A 27,546-nucleotide genomic window follows, 5' to 3' on the forward strand; every position below is an offset into this window, starting at 1 on the left:
AAGCAGAAAAAAAAATAAACTGGGGGAAACAGGATAATAGGAAAGTAATAAAGTCAGACTGGGAAGTGGTCAGGTCTTTTTAATCTACTGTTTCAACAACAACCCCATAATCTTGCAAGGCAGAGGGATAGCAGAGGAGATACAGACATACATACATTTAGTTATGAAATGTCTTTAACTAAGCAAAATAGTTGTGGCTGGGAATACATAGCTAGAAATGGAAGTGGGACAGGTCAAAGGAGATGGTTGAACAATTCCAAAGGTGGAAGGGAGCACCAGAGGTTTGAGAACTATAGGAATGCATTTCAGACGATTAATACAAGCATTCATAGGCTCAAGTCCAGTCAACCGCGCTTTAGACACTAAAACCAAACAAACACCCCCACCCTCCCCAAACCACCCCCCCCCCCCCCCAAAAAAAAAAAGGTAAAACAGTACTGTGGCAGAGAGAAAAGCAAGGTAAACAGAACATGAAATCTGGTACCATTACTGCCTTGAGTACAGATTCAAGATACAACATATACTAGTTGGTGGGACAGGCTGCCATACTCCAATTTCAGCATGTGTAAAGCCAACTAGAAAAATATTCCAAATAAGAAAGGAAAAGAAGTTAATCAAAATACTAATATCTATACTTACAAAATCCAAGGGGGCATTCACAACTCGAGATGCATCATCTGCCAAACTCTCTGTTATTTCAATCACACTTTTAACGCTGGAGTGGGTGTGGACAGTCGCAGTTGTGTTCAGAGTCACATTTCTTACTTTTGAGAGGCCACTAATTAGGGAATTAACAAGCAATTCTGTTTTCATTAGAGTACCTTAATTAAGGACTAACATTTTCAGTTACAACATGCACATCTTTCTAGAATACATGATGCACTCTGAAAAACAGTGCACCTTGCCCTATTTCGTGTAAGTGGATTTAAATTTATTATTTTGAACTGGAAAAAACCCAAACAACCAAAACCAAACCAGCTCAAAGGTTTTAAATTATTTTGTTTGGTTGGTTGGTTTGGTTTGATTTGTTTCTTTTTGTTTATGGTCAGTTTTTCAATTTTTTAAGCCACTTAGTCACTTAGAACAAACTTGCATCATCTAAACAGAACAGAAACTGGTTACTAGCTTAAAAGCAAAGTAGAAAAATACAGAACCTAGGAGGAAATTTCAAGCATCTTAAAACTCTTCTTTATTACATTTTGCTTTATTGAATTTATCTTGTTCTGGTGAAGCGAGCAGAGTTGCTCACTGTTACTCAGAGCAAAATTTTCTATTCTTAAACATACATGCAAGTTTTCCAGTCTGATATGATTTAACTTTTAACCCATATTTGCTGACTTTAAAGGACAACACAGCAAGAAACCTAGAATAATCTTCTAGGATATTCTATATATAGAATCTTGTATCCTGGGATAGGATTTCCACTGAACTGGAATGACTCCCCAACCTTAAAATTTTATGAGTGCATTTGACTAGATTTAAGACTGCAACCCACTCATTTCTGCAATACGCTTCGAAAGCAACAATGGAGGCACAGTAGTTATAGCTTCTTGATGAGATTCAAAGGTATATTGTCAAGAAGTATTCATACACAGACCAAAAGCTTTTCAAGCCATAAGATGATATACTTTCTGGGCATTCAATAATTCACTAGTTACTGTGTAAGTCAGCCACATGAAATGAGAGAATAATCAACCACCTCCATATAATTTAATAAAGGTACATTACATTAAAAGGAAAAAATACTTGAAATAGAGAATAAAAACTGATCACAGAATTGTTCGGGTTGGAAGGAACCTTTAAAGATCAACTCTCCTGCCATGGGCAGGAATTCTTTTAGTGGATTAAGCTACTACCTCTCGAAATTAAATCTCTCTAAATCTCTCCCAACTTCATACTTCTTGAGTTTATCACCTCTCCAGTGCATCTGCAAGTCTTTGGATCTGGGTAGCATGGTCCTCGGCTCTGTATACCAGGTCAAGCACTCCTCTCACAGACATCTGCATCACCAGGTCATCCACGTGGTGTCGCAGTTTGGTGCTCCATAAGACTAACCCATCCTGGTGGACCTCTAGGTCCTGCACAACAAAATGTTTTCCCCTTTTTTATCTTTTTTTTTTCAGTAGCAAAATACACCTGACAGTGTCAAAGAGGATGTTAAAACTTAAGAACTTACAGATGTAGAGTTCTTCATATCTTGGGCAAGAGTAGCAGCACTGTTCACTAGGACCTTCCCTTCGCTAATGAGTATGGTTGAGATTTCTTCACCTTCCTTTATCTTTAGCTTTTTGTCCTACAGCATAAATCAAGTATTTTGTAATTGTCTGTAAAGTCAGCTATAGTGCAGATGAGTTCACATAACACTATAATTATTTGGTTTCCAAAGAGGGGTCTCATTTCCTTTGAGTTTTTAAGGTATCATATATATTAACATGCTTATTAAAGTCTAAAAAGCAACTTTCAAACATTATTTTGTATTTGATATTTCTTATGCAACAACACTGATTGTGAAGTCTTACATTTAACTCTGCCAGGTTGCTAGACATAAGAGGAAACAAGCGATTGGTCTCGTTGATGTTAGCAAGTGCCTCGTTCACCAGCTCCTGGGCATCTTGCAGTCTGCTGTTGTGCTTTGATAAGAGCCGGTGTGCATCATTTTTTAGATCAGCAAGCTCCTGCTGGGGCTTAAGATACTCTCTCTGAACCTGGATCAACAAATTTTCTGCAGCTCTGACAAAAAGAGAAATCAGAAAAGAAACAGTGAAGTAGAAACCTAGGCATCGAATTCCTGAGGAGAAAATGGGGTCATGTGAAATTAATTTAAATGCATCTTCTCACAAAAGTCTGGAATTGTTTTCTATAATTGAATACAAACACATGGTAGCTTACTCATCTTACTGAAACAAAAGATGGCTGCCTAAGGGAGAAAGCAGTAATGCAGTTTGTAAAATTTGTACATGGTGTCTAAAGGGGAAAGGCATTAGTATAAATCATATTTGCCTGGACTTCATTAGGGACATCCCCCTACATACAAACCTCTGTGAAACATTCCACTGGCAACACTCTATATATTAATTTTAGTGATTCATATTTTGAATGTGGGATCAAAACATCAATTATTAGGATTAATACTGAAAAGAAATATGGAACCAGAAGTGAAGGACATATACCCAAGAGTTCTGAAAAGTTTAAATGGCAAGTATAAATCAATAGCCTTATTAAAATGAACACTGAAATAAGCAATCATTTGTCAGTTGTTAATCACTTCAGCTGTTCTATTGGAGAATATTTGCATCTCTGTTTGAACACTTTTCAGTATTGAAGGAACTGAACTGAAAATGATCCTGAAATTCTTTATTTCGGCACATATGCTGCACACTGCAACTCCAGTAACTATACTTTTACATAAATGTTTCTCCCTTCTAACCTGTTTTCAAATCATATAGATCTTCAGCCAAAGCAAAAGAAAACTTATTTATTTCACTATTATAACACATTCCATCTTCCTTACTGAATAGCAGATGTGCATTTGCAAAACCTGATAATTCAGGGTCTTTAAACTCAGAAGCCATAGCCTTAAAAAAGTTACAAGAATGAAACTATTTTACAAGACATTAAGGGCTTTTCTTTCAGCATAGTGTAAGAAGGTTGCATTCCAAATTGCTTGGGAACTTTGCCTTAGGTGGTAAATGTGCAGAGACCTGTTACAAATGTTGCTTAACAATATGTTGTCAAAAGCTCAGTCCACTGTGAGCCACGTGGCAACTTCTGCTCCATCAAAAATGGACTGGCAAATTGCTTATTTAAATCTGTTTTGAGTTTACAGCTGCATTGCACGATAAATTCTGCAGAGTAAACAATCTTACAAATCTTATTAACTCTCTTCTTCAACCTGCCAAAGGACACTTATCAGAGAACTTTCAGAACTTTCAACATAGCCTATAATTGAAAAGATTAATTTACAAATGCCTTGTATAACAACTCAAAAGCTTGTTGAAAATGTTGAAAATCAGAACATTCTGTTACTATGCAACAGGACATTTTGAGACATTTTGATAAGTGAAAAAACACTGCTACTTCAAGTTCCTAATAAGTATCAGCTTAAATAATACCTTTCTAGTCCATTTAGCTTCTATACATTTTAATATTTGCACAAGGACACGCACAGGACAAGTTCTGTCGAACAAAATCAGACATGCTACCAACACAACCATTCTATCCTGCCTAATCCTAAGCACTAAGCACTAAGAAAAGTAAAATTTTCAGAAATATTCCACTCTGGTCTAAATCTTCGCCCTTAAAGCCAATGTTAACTTTCCTACAGCTTTTGGTGGGCTAAGGCAACAGTTAGTATTTCTGAAGCTGGAATAACAATTTTGCTGACTGTTGAAGCACTCAGAATTTCATGTTGCCAAGTCTAATTATAAGCACTTGTAACAAATAGAAAATCCACTTTAAAATAGCCTTTAACTGGGGACAAATCAAGACAACAGAATACAATCGTGAACTGTGGCTAAGAATGCTGAAACAAATGCCTTGGTTTCAATTGCAAATCTATGTGATACATATTCCAGTGACAAGAAATCATCATGTCCTTCAGCAGATCTGACATTTCCTGGGCTTGCAATTGACCGAGACAGTTCTATGATGCCTCTTTGCCAAGAGCAACAATGAGATGTGTACTAGGGCCAGGTCTGAAACAATCTGAAACCAATAAGCCTTTTTCACAGGGGAATTTTGTCACTATTGCAAGGGAATTCTGTATCATATTCAAAGGAACAGGTTTTGGTTATATTAGTATCATGTGGGATGCCCAAATATCAAATCATGTTACTCCAAATTCAGAGTTCATATAGCTCCACCTGGGCTTGTTTTCTATCATACTGCCTCTTATTATGGCATGTTGCTTCTCCAGATACCTCTCCAAAAAAGCAGTATTGCATATTTTAGACAGGTGAAATAGTTTTCAGTAGAACAGGCTTACTTTAAGACTCTGGTAGCATTATGTTGCTGTTGAACAAAATCTTTCCTGCGCAATGCATCCAAAAGGGCAGAAATATCATCCTGCAGGCTCTGTGATGCAGCATTGGACAGCGGGAGATCCAGGCCCAGTGTTTCATTTAGTGACATGGCAACTTCAGCAAGTACTAAGTAGGAGAGTAAACAATTCAGGCATGCCATTAAAAAAAGACTATATGTGAATCCCTTATGCAAACTGCAGCAGTTTCCGTGTAAATAGTTCTTTAAGAGTTGTGAAGGAAATACCCTTCTAAATGCTTTTGAAGAAGTGGTTATATCTTAAAAGCAGGATACCTTTGATGGTTGTATGTACTGTGTCAATAAATCCAGTCAGTTCTTGACTTTTATTCCTGGTTGCTTGAGTTATTCTGTTAAGTTGCCAAGCTTTTTTCAAAAACGTTGATGACTAGAATAGAATCAGAGATATTTGACGGTTCTAAACCATTGATCAATACATACAATTTGTCTATGTTTTTACACTTTTTCCCCCAATATCAAGAATACTTTGTGAGAGGAAACAGGTTTTTGATAAGATATATCTATATGATTCATACATCTCTGATGCTCCCATGCCTGCAGATGTCTTAAACATATTGAAGGTTCCAGCCTCTGATATCAGTTATGTTATCAATTATTTTCATAATCAATAAGATCATAAATACCAGAGCTACTTCTTAACTCTGAAGAGATCACAATTAGCAGTAGCAACATTGTTAGTGCAAGTATCTAGTTATAGTTACAATGTCAGGTATATATGGTTAGCAAGGGTTCTAACAGCTGAAGTACTATCATCAATTTCCTACCATATTTTTGTGTGCATGTTAAAGCTGAATAAAGAACACAAATCTTGCCTACTTTTCAGGTGCGTTTTCAACAGATTTATTCCTGCTAAAATCATACTATAGGTATCAAAGACTTTTTTTGTGAATATTTGGCTATGAAGTAATTTTGAAAAAGCTCCACATATTAAGACCAGTGAGAAATATCCCATTTTATCCAGTTTTAGGTCATTGAACTCTTATAGATTTACAATAATTTCTGAACAGCTCTCTGCCTTTTACATGGACAGATGCCAACCTTATGAAGCTTAACCATGCCAAGTGCAAGGTCCTACACCTGAGTTGGAGCAATCCAGGCACAGCTACAGGTTGGGGAGAGAAGAGATTCAGAGCAGCCCTGCAGAGAAGGACTTGGGGGTGTTGGTCAATGAGAAAATGAACATGAGCCAGCTTCAGTGTGCACTCACAGTCCAGAAAGCCAACCGTGTCCTGGGCTACATCAAAAGAAGCGTGACCAGCCCCTCTACTCTGCTCTTGTGAGACCTCACTTGGAGTATTGTGTTCAGTTCTGGTGACCTCAACATAAAAAAGGACATGGAACTGTTGGAACAAGTCCAGAGGAGGGCCACGAGGATGATCAGGGGACTGGAGCACCTCCCGTATGAAGAAAGGCTGAGAAAGTTGGAGCTGTTCAGCCTGGAGAAGGTAAAGCTGCGTGGAGACCTCATAGCAGCCTTCCAGTATCTGAAGGGGGCCTATAAGGATGCTGGTGAGGGACGTTCATTAGGGACTGTAGTGACAGGACAAGGGGTAATGGGTTGAAACTTAAACAGGGGAAGTTTAGATTGGATATAAGGAGGAAGTTCTTTACTGTTAGGGTAGTGAGGCACTGGAATGGGTTGTCCAGGGAGGTAGTGAATGCTCCATCCCTGGCAGTGTTCAAGGCCAGGTTGGACGAAGCCTTGGGTGGCATGGTTTAGTGTGAGGTGTCCCTGTCCATGGCAGGGGGGTTGGAACTAGATGACCTTAAGGTCTTTTCCAACCCTAACTATTCTATGATTCTATGTACCATGCCATGAAATCTCAAAGGATTTCTCCAGAAAGGCTAAGAATAAAGAAGCCAGCACCTACCTCTTTGTGCAGCTGATCAACTCCTCTTGATAAACTCTGGAGACTTTCTTCTGCTGTAACTATTGAGTAAGTTGGATCTTCTCTAGGGACTATAGTCTCCTGTAAGAAACAAAAAGAAACAGCATACAGGAATTTAATGACTTTGTTGTGTGTCCAGAAAAGTTATGGGAAGAAAATAAATATTCACACTATTTAGAAGATTTATGTTTAAAATGAATTATTTGCAAAATCATGTAAGATGACATAAAGTAATTACAGCTCATGCAACAGCGTGATTCTTTAAATAAGAAAGCAAGAGTCCAGCCATGTCATACTTTCAATCAGGTAACAAGAAAGGAAGCACAATTTCTGCTTTCTTGATTCTTAGTTTCACCATATTCTGAGCTGCCCAAACAACCTACTTTGAGAAGTTCCAAGGCCTGTCTAATTAAAGGCTCCTATCCAGTCCCACACCTGCTACTGTTTCAGCAGCTGGGCACTTAGGAGTTCATAATTTTGGTCCTCCAGATATAGTAAGGTAACACAAGCAGCCCTGCGCATCTTCTCACCAATAAGAGAGAAGAATAAACTGTATTTGGCTTCAAGGTCACCTCAAAACTGCTCTGTATGGCACTAAACAGGCCATTGTATCTAAATGTATCATATTATGATACAGTCAAGGTCTGCAAGAGAGTATCATTTCTCTAAAGATGCAAGAAACTTTAGGCATTTTTTACAAAGACAGCAAGTCTAGGAAAGGTTATTTTTAGATTTCAGATGTTTCAGAGCCAACCATTGTAAATACCATAATACGTATCATTTTCCCAACTTTTTAAAGAAGTAATACAGAGGGTATTACTTGTACAGAACATCCTAATGTCAAATGGAAATTCCAAAGTCTTTTCCTCAGCATGAGAAAAGAGCAAACAAAGAGAAATAGAAGCTAAAGCTCTTGAGCCTCTGGGAATAAAGCACAGCAATGTTTCTCTGAAAGTCCAGTTCAAGAACCCAGAATGGAACAGCAAGTATATCTAGGTATACCAGGAAAAGGCGAAACACATATAGGCAGTGCATTCAATAATTGCATTAAAAAATGAAAAATACATTCATACATTTATTTAAATGCTAGCTCAACAAATTAAAATAAAGTAAGATATAAATAATAAAAATATAAATAACTTGAGGTGTATTTCTACACCAAACGTAATGGTCTTAATCTTGTAACACACACATTCAAGCCATGAACTTCAGAATGGTTTCTGTTAACTTACAGGCATACACGAGTTGGCTGCAAGTTTTGCTTGAAAGCTCTAAGCATTTCTACTATTTGTGTGTTCATTTTACCTTCAGATGTTTTGTTGCATTCTCCACTTGTGACAATGCCCCATAGGGCACACGGGCAACACCAGTGAGGTTCAGTGAGAGCATGTCCTTGTTGAGATCATCCAAAGTGTTTAACAAAACTCCTGTGCAGTTGTCATCACAAGCTAAAGAAAGAATTTTAAGAGGAAGCAATATTAGTATTAAAAAGAAGCACCAAGTACTGAAATTTATTTTGATTTATGCAGTATGTGCCTTCTCCTTTTGAGTTAAGAGTGATTAAGAGTGCCCTCCCCTTCTTGCCCCGAGCGGGGTCCTATTCCAAACATACTCTCCTCAGGGTAGCACACATTCAAGCCTCATTGATCATGCTTGCTACTGAGCTGCTTGCTGTATTATAAGCTTACTGAGCCTATTTAGCTGTATTTCTATAAACCAGAATGATGCCACTGACACTCAAGTCAGGAAGAGAAGAAATTCAAGCCTATACGGTACCATTCCATTTATTCCTTAGTTGTTTATTTTTGGCTTTTTTATGCAAAGCAAAACCTGAGTCCTAGGTCCTATTTCACTGTAAAAGCAAATTACTGTACTTACTGTCCTTCTGCTCTCCACACTCTCATAAGGGAATACATGACTAATTATTGCTGGAGAGTGCCTACATACCTGGGGTAACTCCAAAAGTATTATTATAGCAACCTCACATCCAAATGACATAAGAATTCAACATTTTCAAATAAATAAAGGTATGCTACAGACAGAAAAAAGTATTAAAACTAGCTTTCCTTAAACTTGTCTGTAACACCAAATAAGTAATTTTAAGGATTAACTGCTTGCATGATGTTATGATCTCTATTGTAGATTTCTCTGTGTTCACAGTATGGTCGAGGTTGGAAGGGACCTCTGGACATTATATAGACCAAACCACCTGTTTTACAGAAATATAGGTTGTTAAGATATCTTTCCTTTCGTAGAAAGAATAGGGCCTGACACCATAAAAACATTCAACAAATAATCATGTGCACATAAATATCACTCGAACAGACTAAAGCCCATTGGGAAAGTAAACAGTTTAAAAACCACCTACAAACACACTTGTCTTCCACAAGAAGATGTCTTGGTTCACACTCCTCACACAGCTGTCCTGTCACACCTTGTTTACAGAGGCACTGGCCAGTCACTCGATCACAGTTAGCATGAACAGAGCCACTTGGATTACACTGACATGGATGGCAGCTGCCGCCAGGAAGCTGAGGGTCACCATAATAACCAAGGGAGCATCTACACGTGGAAAAACAGGACACAGAACATCAGGATATTCATCATGAAATTAGATGTTACATTTATCTTTGAGAATCACTGACAGTTTTTTAATTAATGGCTTCTGTAACAGTAACTAACAAATCATTCTAGGTCCTTGAGCACTCATACATATATTTACTTATGAACACTGGTGGAAAATGGGGAAAATTAGAGACTGCCTCCTCCCATCCCCAAAGTTTGTTGCATCCTCCTTCTTGCTGTTTTTGAAGACTGGAGTGACACTGGCTTTCCTCCAGTCCTTGGGCACCTCTCTTGTTCTCCATGACCTTTCAAACATTATTGCTAAGCCACTCTCCATCATATCTGCCAGCTTCTTCAGCACTCTTGGATGCATCCCATTGGGGACCATGGATTTGTGACTCATTAATCAAACTGTCCTTGGAAGCTGGGAATAAATGGGGACATCACATGTAACTTACCTTTCACAATACTGTCCTTCATATCCTGGGAGACAAGCATCACAGTGGTAATCCTGAACACCTTTCAGGACACAAGTGGGACTAAAACTGAAGGAAGGATAAACAAACACCTGCTAGCACATGAACAGAAGACCATGCAAAGACAGAGAACACCTTCAGCCACAGGTTAAACACTATAAGCAACAGCATCCTCTGTTCAATCTGATGCAGTGCTCTAGAATATGTACTTTGTTTATTAAAAAGTTTGCTTTCCCAAAGTAACTCCATTACTGTACAACAAGCTAAAGCACCTTATGCTCTTCCTTTTAAAAGATAAGACAATGAAACACAGATGCTGCATGATCTATGCTATAGCATGCATCTGAGACTTGCATGAGAACATCAGAGTTGCTAGACTCTAATTCAATTATCCAAAAGCAAACAACAAGATTTTATGCTTCTGGAGAAAAAAAAAAAATCAGCTGCACAGCATTTTTATTTTCAAAATATGAGGTTAACTGTTCCTCTACCAAACAAACAGACACAGAAATTTCAAACAGAAGAGTACTTGTTCTTCCCCTAGAGCTGATCTCATGAAAAGTTCCTGCATTGACTGGAGATGACCTGAAACTTTGTAAACACAAAAGCATTGTTTTCTGAATGAAGAAAGAGACCCACATTTGAACTTAACACATGTCAGAGCAACTTCACTATCTGTAAAACATTCTATGTGCCTGATCTACTCTTAAAGAAAAAAAAAACCCAAACTTATCAGTTAATCTTTTTATTTTAAAACCCCACAGATTTACCACTAGCTGTGAACAACTGTTTTCAAATGCCTAAAAATTAGGACACGTAATGATAACTCCTGTTGTCATAGCATGGTGGGAGTGTAAGATGGAATATACAGCACAAGAAATCCAGGCTACTAAAATGTACATTGGATTTAATAAGTTCTGGTTACCTAACAGGGTTGGCTCTGGGACAAGCACAAAGAGAGCAGTCGTTCGCGGATCCAATTACTTTCCCATAGTAGCCTGGGGCACAAGCACTGCAGTAATCACCAACTGTGTTATCTCTGCAGTTCTGATACACAAAAAGGAATTCAGACAATTTAAAACAACAAACAAGAGGAACTTTATCTTCCCTCCAATCAATAAATGTACACAGTTTCCAACAATCAACTCTAAATGTCACTACCCATTGGTCAGCATTCTGTGAGTGCAGGAGCTTTTTATGCAAAAATAAGCAGAATGCCAGCATATTTTCTCATATGTGAACACCCCCTCAGGCAGGCTGACCTAATTTCTTTTCTAAATTTTCATTAAGATTTATATATTTCTGCTTCTATTAATCAAATTCAGGCCAGGAAATCACAATACAAAGCAAAAAATTCTCAAAAAAAACCCCAAAAAACCCAACTCCTCCATCCCCCCCCCCCAGAAAATACCCCAACAAAACCCAAAACCCAAAAAGCAACTGATGGAAAAATTAAACAGATTACCTAAATGAAAAATATAGCTTTTAAGGTTTCAGCAAATGCATTTGAATGCTACAAACCAAGGACCATCCACAGTTAGGATCACAGTTTAATTTGACATCATTACTGATCAACAGCCAGTTGATATTAAAACACTAAATTGGTATTATAAACATAATTTAACTGACTAAGCCCCTAAGTGAATAAAATTAAGTTTCTCCTTTTTTCCTATTTTTTGATTCCTATTCTTGCTAGTGTGTATATTTCAAAGGTTAGTTGAAGAGAGTAAGCAGTAGCAATGCAGCCTGCTATTGTATGGGGAGCAGAAATCAGAGGTGAAAACCATTTCTTTTGCTTACACTGATCAGCCAGTAATGTCTAAGTAGTAATCTCAACACGTAAGAGACTTGTCTGAGAATGACTAGTATTCAACTAGTATGAAAGACCTACATGTTTTTGCCTTGTAGAAATGAGAACCACAATTCTTAATCATGAGATACATTCTTAAGGACAAATCTGAAAGCAAAAGAATGGTTTATGAAAGCCTGAAGGACAAAGAAAACTCACTTTAAAAATTAACTTCAAGAATAAATTCAGCAGATGCTGAGTCTGAACTAACCAACTCACTACTGGAAAATCAAAGCAACTGAAAAAACTTTAGGAAAGAATATTAAGCCAACCAGAGTACAGATTTAATGTGCCTTTTGTGGTTAGCTGAAAATTTGCTGTTTGTAGGGCTGTCAGCCCACAAGAAAGAAGCAATGTCTTAGTCAGATGTAACCCCTCTTTGCAGCCTTTGGGATAAAGTGAAAAAAACAAGCAAAATAACTTGGCTGAAGCATATCCTTATACAAATTTAGTCTCTGTAAGTTTAAAAAGCCTCAGTTAAAGCTGTGCAGAGGATTCTCTTCCTGAGAAGCAAAGAATTTGACTTTGACCTATTTTGTAGTGTGGTATGGCTTACTGCTTCCTTCACTTTTGCGTGACTAAGCAAACCTTGGCCAGATGAAGAACAGAAGCCCAAAAAGTCTCACAGAAAAACGGATAAACTGAACTGGTATATAAGTTACTTTTGAAGTACAACTAAAACTAAAATCAGTTAATTATTTTGAAGATGTTAGTGCCCAAAGAGCTTGATAATTTTCCTGAATGGACCCCAAGGGAAATACTACTCAGATTTTCCTGTTTTCAGAGTTGGAGGGAAAATCCCATAACAAATACTACAGCCAAATAGCTCTCCCAGAAACTCCTTCCATAGGTTACCGCTATTGTGTGCTGAGGTGAAGCACACAATATAACGTATTAATTTTACGTATAAATTTTACATACCAAGCACTTTCCAGTTTCAGGATCACAGGTATCACTGTGGTTGTGGCACTGACATGGCACACATGGTGCTATCAGAGTGTGAAGCTCTTTTACACCGAGTTCTGTATGCTTTCCCCTATAGTATCCTGGAGCACAGCTCTATTTGTAAGAAGAGCAAAATAAAACAAACATATGATCACACCTACCAACAGTTACAATTTCAGAAGCCACCTAACTTAGTGTTTAAATTATCTATTAGACACACAAAAAGGAATCAAGGATTCTGTACCTGACAGGACAATCCAGCATAACCAGCAGGACATCTACATTGTTCTACAAGACGAGCTCTAGCTCTGCCTAGATGCATTTCTTCAAACTTCACTGCAATTTCCATTGAGATATTTGCAATTCTACAAGACATATGCAGAAGAGAGTGCAAACATTTAGAGAAGCTCTAGCACCAAAACTGAGATTAAAACATTTTTGTGTTTCAAGGTCTGAGCTACCATACATAATCCCTCATGGTCCCCTTTTCCCCGTGCAAATATCTCAATAAAATCTGAAGGTTCTTGACTTATGTATGAAATTTCAGGGCCTATAATGAACAAATCAGAAGCATTTCAAAGTAATATAGGCCAATTCCCACTGGTCTGGATAACTTAACAAGCCCACTGCACAAGAGTACATATTTCTGCCTCAGAAACACTAGACAGAAAGAAATATATCTGATTTGTCCTACATATTTTTGGACAGCTAGCAAAAACATAGTTGAGGGCCTGTGAATCAAAAATATGCCCAAATCTTGGGGTGGAACCACCACACTTCTTCACAGTTGTGAAGACAGTTCAGATATTGGGTTTTTATTGGATGCATCTCTGCTTGACTTGGGAGTTGCCACATTGACAGACGTGATGACTATATTCCATCTCCTCCTTCTCATTAGTAACATAGTTTTGTTTTAAAAGGTAGATAAAATGCTACCTTTATGAGGTGGAAATATTTTACTACCACTACCCAGAGTGGATAAAGCTACAGCAGAGACCTAGATTGGTACAAATACTAAAACTCAGGGGAATATGTGCTCTAATTGAAAAAAAAAAATATATACATATATATATATAAAATCAGTACTCAAAAATTCCAGTATTTATTAATATAAGATGGCAAAGAAATAATTTAGAAAATATCTAATTATAGCACATCCTGCAGAGCACTGCATCAGCTTGTAAGGCTCTGTACTTCTTTATGGGCTTTCTAACAAAGTAAGCAGCAGAGACAATTGCTGTTTCACAGAAAGAATTGAAGAAGGATTCTGCTGACATTAAAAGTTATAAATGTTTTTCAATCAGAGGAAGAACGAATGTTGTAAATAGGAAATTGGACATTTCTCTAATATGTGTTAAATCTTTACTGTATAGCTCAGTTGGGAGTACTTCTAGGTTAAATTACAGTAAATGCAATAGAATAAGTAAATGCAATCAGAGATTGCTTTACCTGCTTTGCTGTAATCCTTGGCCATAAGCTGCCTTGATAAGGATGTATTCAATATTGCTTAGCACAGATATGAAGTCAGAACGTAAGACAGGCTCATCAGACACAGAGTTAAAATACTTCCAAGAATCCTAGGGAAAAATAACTCATTAAACCCATGACTGTTCAAGCTCATTTTAAGGTAATGATGCTACGCAAAAGGTTCCTCTTTATGTGTTCTTTCAGAAATGCAGTCACAGTGATTCTCTCTAAACTGTAGTTCCCAGAAAACCAAAAATCTTGCTCTGTGTTAGAACAAGACCTGGTCTTATATCATTTCTTCTCTTCTTCAATGCACTCAATTTCCAAGCCCAGTTTTTATAGGAAGCTCATAGAAGGAAATATTTACACGCCAATGTTTTGGCTTACCTCCTTCATTTCTACCTCCTTGTCAGTTCTGACTCCATTTTCTGGAGAAGGGATGTCTACATAGATGACCAACTTGCTGGTGTGACCTCCTTTCATTAGAATCTGTGGCTCAAAATTTGACACTCCAAAGCCATCCAAAGCATAAAATGCAACAGTGTATCTCAGCTTCCCTCCATAGGCCATGAGCTGTTTTGATAAAAAATCGTTACTATTTTTCTACTCCAAGGTTAGAGCTGAAAATATTTCATCATCAGAAGACTTGAAAACTGACAGTTCTTTGAAGAATTGGCAATAAAACATGAAAATTGACTTCAACTCAGCAGTTTCTGCACCAAGGTTAAATGTATATTTCATAGTTTCTCCTTTCAGGCCCTTTCAAAGTGTGCACTCAACTTTCATTTAGTTCCTAAGCAATAGAGATTCCAAAATGTATATCTAGCATCAAGGTGGAAAACTCAGGTTTCTAAAGCAAATTTGAATACATCACTCCACTATACAATCTCTGAAGAATAATATGCTAATTAAATATGGGTGTTACCAATTTACAGGGTCAAGAAAAACCTCATTAGGAAAGGGTAATGTAAACATATTGTTTGTGCTTGCTATAAGTAAGTTCAGCCACTGAATTTTTATAATATTATGAGCCACAAGAATAGAACTAAGGCAGGAAAAGTGACTATTATACAATAAAGGAGTGACTATTAGACAATAAAGAAATTGTCATCTTACTTGGTCTCCCTGAAACTGCTCTGGTAACTTCCAGTAAAACGTTTCTGTATTTAAGTATTTTCTGACTATGGCAGCATCCAGTAAAACATCAGGAAATTGTGAAAATACTCCTTCAACTGTTCCAGTCAGGTTACTTTGAGCTACTACATGCAGAATGGACTGATCCGGAGTTAAGGTTATCTGCAACACAAGGAGCAATAGATTTAACAAAAACAAAATAAAAAAATCTATCTCCATGTAATACACTGTTAACACTCTGCTCTGAGATAGTCAACAATCCATCTTAGAGTAATGAATTCCCCAACAAAAAAACTCACGAAATGTGTTCGATATTTATTTTTGTTTAGAGTAAAGAGTGAAACACAGATTTCAGGAATAAGACTATGATCATTCATCATTTACTTTCTTTTTTTGTTCTGCCACATGCCACTGCCTCCATAAAGTAGCCAATTACATTCAGCCCAATTCATGAAATCTATGCAACCTTAGGCACACCAGAGTGGTATCTAATGTGAAGATAACACCAGTGTCTGTATATTTATGTCAGTTTACTTACAGGAATTCTCACATGATCTTCTAGCTCTGAACAAAATGTGGACATCCCAAAACAGAAGCACTGAGTGCAGCCTAGTGCATTGTTGGCAGACAAAGCAAAAGTCCCAGGTTTACACTCGCTGCATTGTAAACCAAACACATTTTCCTGGAGGAAATAAAAAAAACATAACAGCACACTCATGTTACTTTGCTAGCTGAATGAAAAACTGTTCTTTTTGGAAGAAAAACTAGTTGCTATGTAAATTACATAAGCAGGAAGTCAATTATTGTATCTATTGTTTTACTATGTAATGCATTTTTTTTCAAGTATTTGCCAATGCTGTTTAAAAAAATAAAACCCAAACAAACAAAAAAGAAGCCCAGAACACTGAAACTAAACTATTTGAATTTCTACCAAAAATTAGCAGCTAAACATTTCCATTCAAGACAGAAAAACTCCTGCAGCAACATATTTGTAGACTCTATCAAGGAATAGTTTTTCGTAGCTCAATGTAGAAACATACAACCTGTTCAGCACTGGCACAGAAAACCCTTTATGGGCGATATAGGTGTGCTTGAAAACATCTCAAAGAAAGGATGCAGACTGCCTTCTGAAGCCCTTTCAGCTCTATAACCTCCATGACTTTTATGTACTAAATGTCCAGAAAATCCCAGTGCTATTCCAAAAGGGTCTAAATATTTCAGTACCTTGCAGGTACAGATGCCCGTTTCTTCTTCACAACCACAAAGTCCTTCAGTGTCATCACACATCTCTGCTTTGGTTCCACTCAAATCACAGTCACAGGCAACACAGTCTGGGTAGTCCCTGTAGCCTAATGCACACCTGGAACAGTCTTGTCCTCCATATTCAGCTTTGCACTGGCATTGACCCATCAAGACATCACACTGGAGATTGGTTGAACCAGTGGTGCTGCAGTTGCAAGCCTTAGATGAAGAGACTAATTGTTAATAAATAGCAGATCTTTAAAAGCAATTTTGTTGCAATAGAAACAGCACAGTAAAATTAGAGCAGCTCTTAAAACTCTGTCAACAATTACTATACAATAATAAAAGTTAAGAACTTCCACATAGAAATTAAGTTGTTTGGTTTCTATATGAGCAAAGAACTGCATTTCCAGTAAAAAGTGGATGGCTAAAAGTAAGCAGCATTGCTGATCCAAATCTGGGTTGGGAATCAAAGGTGTTGAAGGAACCTGTTCCAGAAAAAAAAGAAATCTGAAGATTTTATTTAAAATTCTATTTATTGAGTACAGTAACTAAATGAAAATAATGTTATATAATTGTTGCATGAAATAAATCTATAAGTGCAATGATTTTATGAATATGATAGAAAAATCCTAATACTGACATTCTTTTAAGATTCCAAGAAGCATTAATATTGTGTGCATCCTGCTCAGACTTCATTTACTATTTGATAAGGAACCAGGAATCTCATTGTATCCAAAGGCAGGGAAGCTCAGCATGCATTGCAGCTCACTACTAAAGGAATACCATTCTCTAGCAGAGCCCAACATTCGTTACGAAATCAGTAATATGAACCTGTTATTATAAATATGCAAAATGGAGGTATCTAATTTGTCATTCTTTTTTGAGGCCGACTGGATCTAATCTTCAGTCTTAATTTCATATCTGTCATTACCTAAGAAGTCCAGTTTTGGTTTGTAGTTATTTCTAACAGTGCAGGCAGAAAGTACATTCCACCTGTCATCACCTGACTATGAGCATTTTCCCCAGTCTTCTTTCGTCACAATCTCATAATTTGAAATGCAAAAGCTTACTTTGTAAAGCACTTTACACAGACTCACAAAATCTATTAGCATCATTATGTATCCTTTAGCATTCTTCACAAGTTTGCTGTTCACTGTTAGTATTCCTTGCATTAAGCAGATTTTACTCTAGCAGCAAACACTATGTACTACACTGCCTAGTCTAATACACTTTATGACCAAACAAGTTGACAACCTGGCTAAAGATCTACAGCTCTGAATATTGAACCCTATTTTAGGAATCATAATAATAGAAATAATTTATGTGTACTTCAATCTCTACCTATATGTGATAAATAAGGACTCCATGGTACAACTAACTGTGCTGCAGCATACTTGAAAAAGGTGGTAAGCAAAACATGACTATAGCTCTGCTCCATCAACACACCCAGATTTGCTGCTTAATACTAAGAAAACAGTAATAAATGGAGCCAGATGAAGTATCCCACAAATACAGTCTGTGTTGAAAAACCAAACTAGCTGGGTTTCTGATAGCATCAATCCCATTTCACCCATGTAAAGAGCATGCAAGAGCTTTTCCAGGGTTTGCCAGTAGACATTGCACTGGATCTCAACCTTCCACAGCTGACTATTGAGCCCAGAAGAGCCTCTGCTGGGATGTTACTGGAAGATCAAAGTACTGTTTATTGCATCAAGAAAGTAACTAAAATACCTTAGAGTAATTTGTGCTTATTACTGTGATGCTGTAACCAACAGCAATGCTAAACGACTTAACGAAGCGAGCAGTTACATACTTAATTCAGCTTGATCATTGACAAGTGCTGAGGAATCACCTCATGAAAGGAATACTTAAATGGAAATGAACAGGTACCAGCATATTGAATTTGCAGAACAGGATAAGAATGAGAGTAGCTGGTAGCTGACAAAGCAGTGGATTAAAGAATGGCTGCCAAATAAGTTTCTTTAAATCACTAAGAATATAAACCCTGAAGAGGTATTATAGGACTATTTTATCATCCTTAGTTTAAAAAATTAAAGAGAGAAAAAACAATTTGGCTGGTATTTGTACCTGTCAAGTACTTACTGCATATAATGACAGACCTTGTCAAGTTGACTATATTTGTGGATTCTCAATTGAAATAAGCCATTATATTCTTGTAATTCTGAGGCTTTTTAAAATCTTACAAGTTATAAATTAAAGATTGGCCCAGTGCCATTATCTGTCAGGAATTTAGTGCATGAACCTAATTGCATAAATGGTTGCTACTCCTTAGATCAGAACTGAGTTGGCATTTTACTGCTTAATCACAAATATTAAGCTGATGTAATGGAAGATACCTTATACCGTTTTAATTTTAAATATTTAGAATAAAAACATGCAGTGACTTTCCAGATAAGCTAAATTTCATTGTTCTTAAAACCATAATATCTCTTCTTGATTAGCACGGAAACTATGTTCCCTGTTGCCAGTCATTGCTATGAATCTGGTTTAGTACCACTGAGCACTTGAAAATAAGAATACATACTTCAAAATTTTAATATGATCTATATACCTAGAATGTGTGTCCAGAATAGACACTCTGATCATTATTTTCAAAGACAGATTCCTTGGCAGGTTCCTCAATAAACACTTTACAGTCTGTTTTTTTCTAACATAAGCATGTTGCCCTAACACTTTGAGACAGAGAATAAACATGAAGGTTCTCAAAACAGACTCCAATTCTGACATTAGTATAAGGAAAATTGTTTTGAACAGCCACGGCTTTTTGGCCAGCCTAACATACCTTGCAGCCAAATTTAGCAGAAAGTCCCCAGTGATATTCTTCACAGAGTTCACATTTTGGTCCCTGAGTGTGAGGGGGACAAATGCATTGGCCAGAATCAGCATTACAGTTGTTCTGAGTATGAGCACAGTCACAGGCTGCAAGAGAAGTAGGACCAAGTAATTATCTTTGCTTTAGCTACAGAGACCACACTGATAGTCTTACAGTTTATCCATTCTGCTATGAACTCCTTGTCACCCCTAGTCACTGAGAAACAAATTATGAACACAGTGACATCTCACTTTTTTATTGAGACCCACTTATTTCTTCTTAACATAGCCTGTTTGGTGGTTTAAAAAGCAGTGTGGCATTTCCACGGGTGAATCAATAAAGCTCAATGCAATTATTGTGGAGAAGAACAAGTTTGTAAGAAAAAAAACTATTATTAAAGATACAAAACTCATCAGGGGGTATGATAATGTTCTCAAGCAGGTGCAAGGATTAATCACAGGAATTAATATTTTTCAAGACCCAATTAGTGAATAATAGGGATGGATAACTATTTTTTAATAACTAACTGCTGCATGAAGCACGTGTCTATTTACGGAATCCAATGCAATCATTGCTAAAAATCAGAAGCTCAGAAAAGTGGTTTTATTGATTGCTTTAATAACATTCACAAAATTTTCAAGACTGAAATAGCTAAAAGTATTTAAGGGATCTTTGATTCTTAACAAAGACACAATACATAAGTTCCAAAACATAATCCTTTCACATAATCTCACTGCAGATTTCATATTCCTGTACTATTTGAGGCATGAGAAAAATGTTTCTGTCGGGTTGGAGAAAAGGTAGGCATTCCTTTAGCTACACTCTTGAAAAGGGCATCTTATTAACACAATAAATTAGGGTTTTCGATGGCACAATCTCCATTTGAATTAACGTTTTCCCCTGTACCATGATGAAAAATTGTACACATGGTGATGGGAAAACAGTGTCAATGACCTCTTATAAGACTATAATACATATTTTTAAGAAATACATGGAAAAAAACCCAAGGTAAAAATACATAAGAGTGATAGCTCTTAGCTTTTATGATTGCAGAAAAAAGGTGTTATACAGTCTAAAGGAAGAAAAAGTTTTGTACCAAAAAAGAGACAAAGGAGCTACTGAGGATGTAATTTCTCTCACACAACCTTTGAGTTGTAACTTCATAGCCACCACCTTTTACAAGGAACCACACAATAAGCAAATAAATGTTTTGTTTCCTAGCTTAATCAAAGTATTAGGAGACCATTCTACAGATTTTTCCATACAGTCATCAGAACTGACCTTTGACACAGTTTAACATAAAATATATTGATGAAAGAAATTCCAACAAACCCTGAAAGGATCATGGATCAGAGCTTACGTGTGCAGCCACCATCCTGGAACGTATGAAAGCCGTGAGCACAACGGTCACACTTTTCTCCAGCCACTCCTGGTACACAGTGGCACTGCCCCTCATGATTGCAGTCCTCGGAGACTGAGCCAAATTGACTACAGTTGCAGGGAATGCAGCCAAGCCCAGTAAGCAGGCCATAATAACCATTCTGTTGGACAGGAAGTAAATATATTTGAACTATATTTCATAATTTTTTGAAAACAATACAATTCACACTCTTTATTTCCTCTTGTTTACTTTCTCTGCTGTCTGACCTGCATGAATATTCATCAGCAGCGTGTGACTGCTGGGGGAGGATTCCCTGGCCTTATCTCTTCACTGTTCCCAGCCATATGCAAGTAGGCTTTTTAGTAAAGATGTGAACATTGAAATGCTCTCGTGGTCCTCTAATCTCATTAATGAGATTTATGTTTTAAAGTTCCAGGATGTTTTACTGTACTGACCAAACAGAGATTTCTGTGAATGTGAATGAAAGACCGGAATAGAGCAGGGTCAGTAACCCATGGTACATGTGGATTGAAAGGCATTCAGCTGGGCTGGCACAAGGGCTGTAACTGGGCACAGATTTCCTGCTTTGATCTCTGAGACAGTTCTACACTTAGCAAAGGCTGGAAACTGCTGTTTTGCATCACCAGTAAATATCTACTTGTTCTTATGACAGGCCCCTCTTTTAACTGAATCATTTTTTTGGAGTTCAGCCATGATGCATTAATTATCATCAATAACGTTCTTCAGATATTCCCACTGAGACTTCATTTTGCAGAAGCACAGTGCTAGAACCCCTTCTGGTCTGTTAGCAGTGTTCAGTTTTGGCTTTTTGTAAGCCAACATGGCGGCACATGTTTTTTTGTAAGCTAACATGGCTTTTGTAAGCCAACATTGTCAGTGTATGCAAGACTAGCCTGAACAGCCCTATTCAGAAGGATGCTGAGTCAGCTACATAGCTTCACATCTGCAAAGAGCACAGACAGATCAATTTGCAACTACAAAAAGCCCGTGCAGACAAACCTTTGGTCTCCACTCCAGTAACAGGTCCCCTCTTCCCTGAGCTTGATGCTATTCTCTAGAATACCTGCTCTAATCAATATCTATAGATAAACAGGAAGGCCAAGATGCAAAAAAGTAGAGATGAGGAACAGGTAAATACATGCTTACCAAGCACTTATCACATCTTTCTCCAATCACGTTTGATTTGCACTGACAGAAGCCTGTTTCATGATGACAAGTGGTCGAAAGGGAACCGTTCACATGGCATGCACAGGCTTATGTTTAGACAAAAAGAAACCAAATTAAAAAAACTTTATTAATGTCTATCTATATGCATTATTATGCACAATTCTGAATTTGGTATACAACATGTGTTTCACCTGTTTATATCCCACAGATGTTAATATACTACAGTAATATCTCTACTATATACTTGGGCTAAAACATAAAAAATCCCCAAACCTATGTGAATAGATACTTTTGAGAAGTTTGTTTCTTCCAGCCCTATATGTAACATTCAGAAGTAGGAAATATCTACAGATCACTGGAAGGGCAGCGTCAAGCAACACAGTATGTTTAAGGAATATGAAGTGTTAGTCCCTAGCACAAAATATTCCTTCCTGAGGCTAACCTAACCCCAGTTTTCATCCTGCACTTGCAAACCCACATCTTGAAGGCTAACGTTTTCAGCAAAGCTGCATATCTCATCTATTCTACATGTAAATCCCATTTTTGTTTTCTTTAAATTTTGAGAGTAATAATAATAGCTTACCATGACAGTTTTTCTCAATCACTGCATCCCCATAATACCCATCAGCACACTTTTCACAGTGGTGACCTGCTGTGTTCCCCAGACATTTCAGACATTGCCCTGTGAAGGTATCACAGTGACCATCTTCCTGAGGGTTTACATTGCCATTGCATTCACAAGGAGCACATGATTGCCCAGGCATGATTGGATTTCCATAGTAACCATTAGCACACCTGCACCAAGATTAAAAACTTTATCAGCTGTAATGCAGTCATGTAAAACACTGCCCAGAGTGTTTCCTGTCAAATTTTTATCTAAAATACCTCTGTATTACAAGCAAAGACAAAATAGAAGGAAAATTTTATTAAGAATATTCTGTACATGTGGTATGAACAACTCAAGGCAAGTAGGATGCTGAACAGTTAGTGATGTCAATAATATAGATATTTTACCCTAAGCTAGTGTACATACCTTTCACACTGAGAACCAGTATAACCTGGACGACAGTTGTCACAGACAATTCCCCCTCCTTCACTCAGTTGGCAAGTAGGACTGAAACTATCAACAACAGTTAAGGCAGTCAATATCAATACACAGAATCACAAGACTTCCACAAACATTCAATATCTACCCTTCAAGTCCATGCACCTACCTTTTAACCATGCAATTGCAGATTTTTCTAAATTAACATGAATGCCATAAACATCAGAATATGTAAAAATAAATTTATCATTTTAAAACCTAAAGATTCTTGAGGGTTTTTTTTCTTTCAAAGGAAAGCAAGACTTGAAAATTCCCTAAAAACCTGTCCCTCTTTCTATCAAATCTGTCCAATTTCTGTAATGAACTCTTTTTCACATGCAACACTTCTGTTGTTTTCAGAAACAATGTAAAAGATAACAGTGATTCTGCTGCAAGGCTCAAGGATAGCTCAAAGTATTACTTCATGTACAAACTGCACAAGTTCACTCAGCCTGTCTTAGCTTAGTCTATATATTTGTCTACCTGGGAAAAACTCTTTCAAGAAGGTACACTCAAAAGAAGAGAGAGGAAAAAAGTCTTCTCTCTCCATCAGATTTCATACAATTTTTTCTTTATCTCACTTTCTGATTTTGCTGAAGATGTGAAAGAAAATCCCACATAAGCAGCTTACTTGTTAGCAGCAGAACTCAAAGGACATGCACAGGGATGGCAGTCCTCAGAAGTTCCTTGAGATGGATTTCCATAGAAGCCAGGCAAGCACTGATCACAGAAAGGTCCTGTCGTGTTGTGTTGGCAAGCCTGTGAGACATGGAAAAAAATCTCTTACTTACTCTTGATGTTTTTCCAGCCCCTGAGGGATTCCTGCAGGAGTCTGCTTCTGCATGCAGCATAATGTTCGAGGAAGCCATTCTTCAGACATGAAGAACGGAGTAGAACTTTGAAATTAAGTGTGTCTTTTTTTCCCGAGTTGTAACAATAAATATGAATTGTTTCTTTCTTACATGTTAGAATATACTTTAAGCTATGAAATCAGCCACATTACTTGTACACAAGCTTAAATATATTTTGCACATTGCACGCATTTAGAGTAACAAACTTCTTATATAGAATCATATATTTCTTACTAGTATTTAGCTACTTTATTTCTGTGTCCTTTAAATTTCAGAAGAGATCTTGAGAGCTAAATTCTCTCTTCAGAAGCTAATGTGTAATTTCCACTGATGCCAGTCATGGAGGATAAACATATATCATAAAACTGGTATTCCCCCAAAACACTGCTTAATTATGTTCCTTGCAGGAAAAGTTTTATTGCCACATGCAGCAAGCAAAGTTAAGATTCTTATCAAACAGCATATGGTGACATGTTTATTTTAGTTCTGATTATTCCCCACTTGAGATGATAAACTGAAAGAAACTCTTTACTGGAAGACACTTTAATCGACCCCCCTGAACATATTCTGAAATAAACAATAAAAACTCAACAAAAAACAGAAACACTTGGTACCCATAGATTGAAATTTACATACACTGCAAACTTGTCTCCCACAGCCAAAATGCTCTCCTAAATAGGTGTTTAAAACACAAAACACTTTGAAGGATTACTTACAAAGCAAACACCATGAATATCACACTCAGTTGCATGCCCATTGCATTTGCAGGGTTGACAGATACCTCCAAAGAGTATTCCATCTACACGATAGTACCCAGGGAGACAGGACTGAAAAGAAACCAGGAGGAAAAAGCAGTAGCACTATGTGTGTTAAAATTACACATGAAAACATTTTCAAAGAGCCTGCTTCCGACCACCTACCATCTGACTCATTCACATTGTGGTAACTGAATGCTCTTTCAACACTACTGATGTCACTGCAGCTTTTTTCTGGTGGTTGTTTTTTACTTGCACTGAATAAAGGGGATAACAATTAACTCCATAAAACTTTGATTCAGCCTTTTGTCCCCTAAAGGCATGAGAACTAAGTTTTATGCAGTTGAATATGCAAAGTTCTTTATTATGGGACAATAAAAACCAGATGTTCTACCTCCTCTGCAGATTCATTACTGATGCTATGGCACAAGGTTTCATACTAAAATTATTTGCAAAAATAATTTCTGCTTCTCTGCAGATGGTGCTCTGCCTCCCTAATCTTCTATTCACAGATATATAAGACACCACCTGGTGTAACACATTTGACCCTTGTGGGATCTTCCAAAGGCTAGCATTCCTCCCTGCTAAGATTCCTTATTGCCTTCATAAACTTAATGACATAAAACAGAAATAAACTGCACACAATTCAGATCCAGGAAAAGTGATTTTAGTGAGTAAGGTAAGATCAAAACAACTTTACGGAGCTTTTACATCTGTTCCCTCTGCAATACTGATGTTCTGAAGTGTATCATCATATTTTAATGCCACCAAATAGAATTCAAGAATAAGTTAAAAATCCCATTTAGTTTATCTGAAAGAAATATCTACAGCACTGTGTACAGTATAGTAGACAGCACTTAACCACAGAACATATACTTTTATGGCAGTATAATTAAAGGCAGCCTTTGAAAACTATCTCCTTTCAGGTAGGAGATAATTTTGCATACATAAAACACTGTAAGAGGTTACCTCACAGGATATTCCTGTGTAACTTTGAGGACATTCACAGAATTCCACATCTGGTGCTGAAGAAAGATCGATAACATTTTCATTTGCAGTATCCAGGGTCACAGAGTCCAGCCTAGGATCATGCATGAAAACATCACATCATTGAGTTTGAACAGCATAGTTTGCTTCTACGGGAGTAACATTGCTGAGAGCTGCTCCCTGGTAGGGACAGCTAAGGAACACACACAGATCCCTGCTGTGAAAGGGCTGTGATCATAGTCTTACCAACTGCATTTGGAATTTGGAGAGTAGATGTGCTCTCCTGCTGTTATCATTGGTTTTACTACCACTGTCTCTTCTCCCACAGAAAGGTTTAAACAAAACCTTCCCCCTCTGTCATAGTATTAGAGGTACAACAGTAGGGCCGCCTTCTATAACAAAGCAAAACTTCTTACTGCAATCAATGGCATTTTGCAGCAGGAATAAACTTCTCAGCCACAGGTTAAATAATTTAATTAAATCTTTAAAAAATATTTGAGAAAGATGGACACGTTATCTCTAAATGGACATAAATATCACTGATACTCAAGGGCAAAAAAGGGCACAAGGCAAACCTGGTATCAAGTCCAATGTTATTGACATGAAATGCTACCAAATCAGGAAATGAGGAAGAAGGAATTAGGAAATGAGGTAAGGCTAAGAAAGTAAATAGTGACGAAGCACTGGAATCGATTCCCTTGAGAGTGATAAGGTTTTTTTCCTTTATCTTAGATAAAAGGTAAAACAGAGACCTGTAAGGTCTGATGTAGATACTGCTAGTGCTGGCTTGAGACTATAGAGTGACCAGTTAATCAATTCCAGCCCTATTTTCCTATTACGCACTGCCTTAGACATGAGTGCCAGTAACATTTACAGACACTAAAAGAAACTACAGCCAGCATCTTTACTGGCAGGTTTTCAATAGCCAGTGATGGATTAACTTGCCACATACCAAAATAAGCATACTGTTGAGAGTTTCAGAGGTATTTCCCTCTAACAAAGCAGTCATTGTAACAGGGCTTTTATGCAGTACTCCTTTTAAGTAGAAAACAATGTTTCTGTTATCAGATATCTTTAAAACGACCAAATGCCTTTTCCTACACATTCCACATGAATATAGTTTTGGGACAAGATCTGTTTTGAGAAAATTCAATAGATTTTTTTTCCAGAAATTATTAATGTAAAACTTAAGGAATACTGCCACTATGACTATACATATGCACAAAACCAGTACAAGTCCATAGATCAACTTGAATATTTCTCCCCCTCACCTGTACACAGCTTTTTTGGCAATGTTGTAGTTAGCCCTGATCAGAAGATGGGTCAGGTTTACCAGCACAGTCATCAGCTTTTCCCGGTCTATAGCTTTTTTTGTATTGAAGTCTATGAAATTCTCTGCTACAAGTCTCACTGCATTGGAGTACTCCTCGTATGGCTGTAATGACAAGCCTGCTGCTCTTGTACTCAAAATCTGCCCATTACCCTGAAATTGAAAGACAGAGAAAAATTTTCTGTATTTGTACACAAATATTATTAAGCAAGTGTCAGATACACATCCAGGTATCATTGAAAAGAGGCAAACTAGATTTCTTGCACTGGAAAAAGACTCTAAAAGGTCTGCATTTTTCTATGGCTTCAGGAAGACTACAATCCCATTCTATTTTGGCTCAAAGACTTCAGAAATACTTGATGCTCTTTTGGAAAAATAATTAGATTTAAAAAAAGCACAGTAAAATACAGCCCTCCTCTACAAAACAGAATGCCTTTTCTCCTTTGTTCTACTGTTAATTATATATTTTACAAAATTATGCTTTTTTTGGTGGTGCCAGGATTCAATAT

The 27,546-nt window shown here is 37.2% G+C and overlaps 1 protein-coding gene across 1 annotated transcript in view; it reads right to left on the bottom strand.

Annotated features, from left to right (window-relative positions):
* The window catches only part of LAMA1 (laminin subunit alpha 1), a 79,405-nt gene that overhangs the window by 27,625 nt on the left and 24,234 nt on the right, over window positions 1-27,546 (bottom strand). The window contains exons 13-39 of the mRNA XM_005153483.4: window positions 26,979-27,190; window positions 25,690-25,801; window positions 24,682-24,792; window positions 23,746-23,873; window positions 23,064-23,150; window positions 22,614-22,825; window positions 22,010-22,116; window positions 20,822-21,002; window positions 19,432-19,568; window positions 16,608-16,844; window positions 15,922-16,065; window positions 15,366-15,545; window positions 14,637-14,822; window positions 14,232-14,359; window positions 13,027-13,147; window positions 12,759-12,896; window positions 10,914-11,035; window positions 9,971-10,057; window positions 9,316-9,509; window positions 8,253-8,395; window positions 6,930-7,028; window positions 5,314-5,425; window positions 4,985-5,147; window positions 2,520-2,730; window positions 2,177-2,293; window positions 1,915-2,078; window positions 640-778 (exon numbers count right to left, since the gene is read on the bottom strand). Coding sequence (XP_005153540.2) covers window positions 640-778; window positions 1,915-2,078; window positions 2,177-2,293; window positions 2,520-2,730; window positions 4,985-5,147; window positions 5,314-5,425; window positions 6,930-7,028; window positions 8,253-8,395; window positions 9,316-9,509; window positions 9,971-10,057; window positions 10,914-11,035; window positions 12,759-12,896; window positions 13,027-13,147; window positions 14,232-14,359; window positions 14,637-14,822; window positions 15,366-15,545; window positions 15,922-16,065; window positions 16,608-16,844; window positions 19,432-19,568; window positions 20,822-21,002; window positions 22,010-22,116; window positions 22,614-22,825; window positions 23,064-23,150; window positions 23,746-23,873; window positions 24,682-24,792; window positions 25,690-25,801; window positions 26,979-27,190 — 3,972 coding nt within the window. The remainder of the gene's footprint in view (window positions 1-639; window positions 779-1,914; window positions 2,079-2,176; window positions 2,294-2,519; window positions 2,731-4,984; window positions 5,148-5,313; window positions 5,426-6,929; window positions 7,029-8,252; window positions 8,396-9,315; window positions 9,510-9,970; window positions 10,058-10,913; window positions 11,036-12,758; window positions 12,897-13,026; window positions 13,148-14,231; window positions 14,360-14,636; window positions 14,823-15,365; window positions 15,546-15,921; window positions 16,066-16,607; window positions 16,845-19,431; window positions 19,569-20,821; window positions 21,003-22,009; window positions 22,117-22,613; window positions 22,826-23,063; window positions 23,151-23,745; window positions 23,874-24,681; window positions 24,793-25,689; window positions 25,802-26,978; window positions 27,191-27,546) is intronic.

This window comes from Melopsittacus undulatus, chromosome 1 (genome assembly GCF_012275295.1).
Source record: "Melopsittacus undulatus isolate bMelUnd1 chromosome 1, bMelUnd1.mat.Z, whole genome shotgun sequence".
In the NCBI taxonomy this organism is placed as follows: Eukaryota; Metazoa; Chordata; class Aves; order Psittaciformes; family Psittaculidae; genus Melopsittacus; species Melopsittacus undulatus.